At 42.0% G+C, this 4478-nt stretch overlaps 1 protein-coding gene across 1 annotated transcript in view; it reads left to right on the forward strand.

Annotated features, from left to right (window-relative positions):
- MAEL (maelstrom spermatogenic transposon silencer) overlaps positions 1-4478 on the forward strand; it is a 15654-nt gene that overhangs the window by 1308 nt on the left and 9868 nt on the right. Inside the window, exons 3-4 of the mRNA XM_026846773.1 lie at positions 593-679; positions 2815-2917. Coding sequence (XP_026702574.1) covers positions 593-679; positions 2815-2917 — 190 coding nt within the window. The remainder of the gene's footprint in view (positions 1-592; positions 680-2814; positions 2918-4478) is intronic.

A 4478-nucleotide genomic window follows, 5' to 3' on the forward strand; every position in this document is an offset into this window, starting at 1 on the left:
GGGGTTACGGAGCCGCTCGCCTGCCTCTTGCCGGCGGGGCAGCAGCCCCGGCCGGGTGGATCCGGGCGGCGCGCCGGGGGTGGTCGCGGGGCACACACATCCCGCAGACGCAAACCGGCGGCGTGGCCTTTCCCGGAGGGTGAACCAGCGGGCGGCTCAGCGGCTGTGTTTAGCGGCTCAAGGGGCTATGCCGAGGGGCCTCAGCTGGCTCTAGCGGAGAAGCACAAGCTGGGGCGGCCTCCCCTCAGCTGCGGCGGGCAGCTCTGGCTTGCGTGCCGCGGGGAGTGGCATCCGTGGCTGGCAGGAGTCATTTCGCAAGACCTCTTGTTTGTGGTGCTGTCGGCCCAGGGCTTGTCGGCCCTTGTCTGAAGACGCTTCATAAGCGTGTGCTTGCTAGGTGTTCTGGACCGAAAGGTGTTAGGGAGAAAGCTACTGGAAATGTTTGAGTTGGAGTGAGCAGTTGGCGGCTCTTGGCGAGCATTGATAATGTCCCTTGGAGATGTGCAATTAATCTCTTACATGGGGTTTGCTGGTTTGTGGGACTACTAGAAGGAAGCAGTAAAAACCTTTTAACAATTTGCTTTCCTCCAAGTTGCTGACTCAGGAAGAAAAGATGGTATATACAGAGAAGGCTCGTAAGTGGAATGAAAAGAAGCGCTCTCAGAAGACGGTGAAAGAGGTAAATGCTGAGAAAGGGAACACCCTTCGGTGTGGCCTAGTAAGAGGAGGTTTGGTCAGCTGTGGTGCTATGGAAGATCACCCGCTCTCTGTAGCTTCCAACCTCTGGAGGTTATGGCTGCTGTGGTAGTCTGTGCCTTTACACAGGTTATGCATAAATTGTTCTGGTTGGAATTAAAGATGCGAATACCCTATAGTGTTTTAAACCAGCATGGCTTGTTCCTGTTGGGCTCTTCTACCAGTAAAATGTAGTTCTCTAACAACTTAGTTATATATTTAACAGTATTTTGCAGTTGCTGACTTTAAGTGGTTTTTTTATTTGTAATACTGTAAATTGGTACAACTTCAGGTCGTACATTCATGTTGCTTTTGATTTGTGAATGTCTTTAATATAGGTGGTTCTTGTCTGATGTCCTGAAACCATATCTTGTATGCAGCTAATCTGGCATTCTTGAGTAGCTGTGTGGTGTACCAGGTCAATGAAGTGCTGCAACCTATGCACAGAAAGAATAATTATACCTTGCCATTATTTTTAGGTTGGTTTGACTATGGAGAGAATAGTAATGCTATGGTGGAGGCCCATGAAGAATCCCACAATGTAGGAGTAATCAGTGAGGTTAGGCTGAATGTGGTTGTGGTCAGAAACAGTGCTAAACAGATCCCTTCTACTATTCACTGTCTTGAAAAGGTGGGAGTTGGGATGTCTTTTTTAATTTTTTTCTTCTCCTTTCTATCCATCTCTCCCAGCAGTTCCCCGAAGCATTGTTTGCTTCAGAGGTTGAATTATGTGAGCTGTCAGAAAGCTTATTTTATTCCAGTCTTGGTTGGCAGTGTAAAAATTTGTGTGTCAAAGCAAATAGCCTGATTGAGTAAATGGATAGTGCTTCATTAACTTTGTTATCCTATATTACTAGTTACTGACTATAAACTACGAATTATTGGTGAGGCAAATTTTAGGACTTTAAAATGCTTACACGATGCTAGATAGAATGACAGGATGTTTGGAGTAACTAGTAAATCTGGATTAGTTAAATTAGTCAATCTAGATTAGTAGGGAGACGTTAGGCAATGTTCTCTGATTTTGGGAACCTGCCTGTATGGGAAAGAGCTGTTTAAAACATGAGCATCACTGTGTTATTGAGCAGGCTAGTAGTATGTAATTAATGAAACTGTGTTCATGCATAATGGAGAGCTACATGAAGTGACAACTAAGTCATAAATGGAGGCTTCTGTATTCTCTTCCACAAACGGTAGCATTTTAGATAGTTGTAGTCAGGGAAAGAAATAATTGCTTTACTGAAGTAAAGAACATCATCCTTATTGCCTGTCAGTGGAAATAGGGGAGTGTGTCTCTATGAGATTACATGTGATCTCAATTTATTAATCACAACCATGGTTATTTTGTGTGGTGAAAGGTCTCAGTTATCTTTTGGAGATGACCTAGGCTTACTTGGATGGGACTAATTCCCTGTTTTATTTAAATATTTCAAACTGATAATCAACAAACTTTGGTTAAGATGGTCATCTGGAATTAGTGTACCTAGGTGTGGATGTTATTCCCAATTTGGGTCTTAAATGGTTGAATTTTATAAGCCTACCAGGTTTCTCTTCCTGTCCTCTTAAAAGCTTATTGTTTGTGCATGGATTTGCAGTGCTTAATGGGCATATGTGCCTCTCTTACTTGCTCTGTGCCCGAGCAATCTGATGACTTCCTTGAGGCTTTACCAGCTTTTCATGAATTTGATTCCTAGTCAAAGGAAACAACGCATGTGCCAAACTTTTTCATAAAGTTTATGGAGAAACTTTTGAAATACCAATTTGAAAATTTCCTCACCTGTGACAAGTGGTTGAACCTAACAATTTTTTTAAATTACATTTTGTAAATTTGCTGGTAGTCCTTTCCAGTTGTAGTGAGTTGACTGAGGTACTAAGATACCTGTCTCTTTCTGTTAGAAATCTTGCCTTCCTGGTCTGCAAGTACACAGGCACTTGTGTATAAACTGCAGACTTGTTCCACTTAACCGTAACTGTTAGCGGACATTAGTTTTCCACTAATGTAAGGAGGTGAAGGACTTTATTGGGGGTTAGGAGACTCTCTTGATTTTATTTTTTTTTTAACTTCCTCATCTTTTCCAGACGTGTAATCCAGCTCATCCAGGTTCTGCTTGTCTGACCACAAAGATGTCCATTGTTGCTTCTCTTCCAGATGCCTCTGCTATGTCTTGGAAGAATGACCAGGGTATAGTAATCTTATAGCACTTGATTCTGATAGATAAAAGCTTGCCCTTTGTAGATATTCTCAATGGTAGCTATACAAAGGTTGTTTACATTTTGCTAATAGCCATCTGTGTCAACTGTTTGTTTTAAACTAATGGTCTACTGCTGTAAAAAGGTCTTTTGTAGTATGGAGGGAAGTCAGTGCAAATGTTGTCATCTGTCCGTCCTGTCCCTCCCCCCCAAGTAACTCTATCCTCTGTTTTTTTAGCTTGACCGGAATATAGACACTAATAGTTCCTTTACAATTATTTCATGGTTTTTAAGAAAAAGGTAATTCTTCAACTTCTGCGTTTATGATTTGTAAGAACTAATCCAAGTTCAGCATAAAAGAACACTTGTACTGATTTTAAAAGGTGAAGAGTTGTTAGATATTGATGTTCAAAACTTGTGTGGTAGAAGTGTTAAATAAAACTATGACCTGGCCTCTTTGAGAGAATAAAAGAGGGGATATGTACTTTGTCAGTGCTTTTATAACATCCTGGCTTGCTTCCTTATTGAAAGAACTCTTGAAAACTAAACTTTTCTTATCTGTACACCATCTTCAAATTGATGTTTTAATTAGAATTGAGTAATGAACACATCTGTAATCTTTTTCCCCAGTGAATATTACATTATTCTGAAAAATGAGAAATGTTAGTACTTCCAAGATAAGTAAAGCAGCCAGTTAATATAAGCTATATCTATTGTGTGGTTAAGTCTCAGCTCAAGCCTTTTACTGAACAAGCCTTAAATTATTTTCTCGTTGTCATGGTTATGGAGAGGCAGGAAAAAGTAGCTCCATAAAAAGCGTAATACCTGTTGGCATCCTTTCTGCCAGAGGTCATGCTCCCCTGTCATTGTGATGCAAATTTGATCATGGTGGCTTGAGCTGACATGATCGATCTTTAAACTGAATGAGAGGGATAATGATGAAGGGTAGCTGAGATGCGTTTTGTGATGGTGCTCCTTAATATTTCTCAGTAAAAGTCCTGTATGGTTCCCTGTAGCTGTATCTTTCATAAGGAACGCAGTTCACACTTGGGTAGGAGAAATATCTTTCTCATGACCCTGCAGCTTGCAGAGTTTAAGACCCATGTGGGAGTGTGAGAGACAAAATCAGGCCTGCGAGAAACACAGACAGAGAAAAACAGACTGAGAAAGAGATAAAAGTTGAGGCCCTCCAAGCTAAGAAATGCCTCAAACACTTGCAAGACGAAACTATAGTCACGGAGTGGATGGTGAGGAGGTCGAAGCTGATAAGGCTGCCCGAATAACACAGGATGCAGCTAGAGGAGGGAGCTCTGTGGAGACAGGATGGCCTTGCTCTGATGCACCTGGACAGATTTCAAGGGCCACCTGTCTGGTGAACGACCTTTGCTTCATTATCATATTAAAATTAATACTCCCCAGTATGCTAACGAAGTCTAACATGATCATGCTAATTACATCATCCCATGAAATGCCTTACCCCTCCCCGTACATGGGATATATAGGTATGAGAGGACGGACCAAAGGATAGTGTGTATAAATTGGGGGGGGGGGGG

The sequence above is a fragment of the Athene cunicularia genome (genome assembly GCF_003259725.1).
Source record: "Athene cunicularia isolate RWA chromosome 1 unlocalized genomic scaffold, athCun1 chr1_part1, whole genome shotgun sequence".
Taxonomy (NCBI): domain Eukaryota; kingdom Metazoa; phylum Chordata; class Aves; order Strigiformes; family Strigidae; genus Athene; species Athene cunicularia.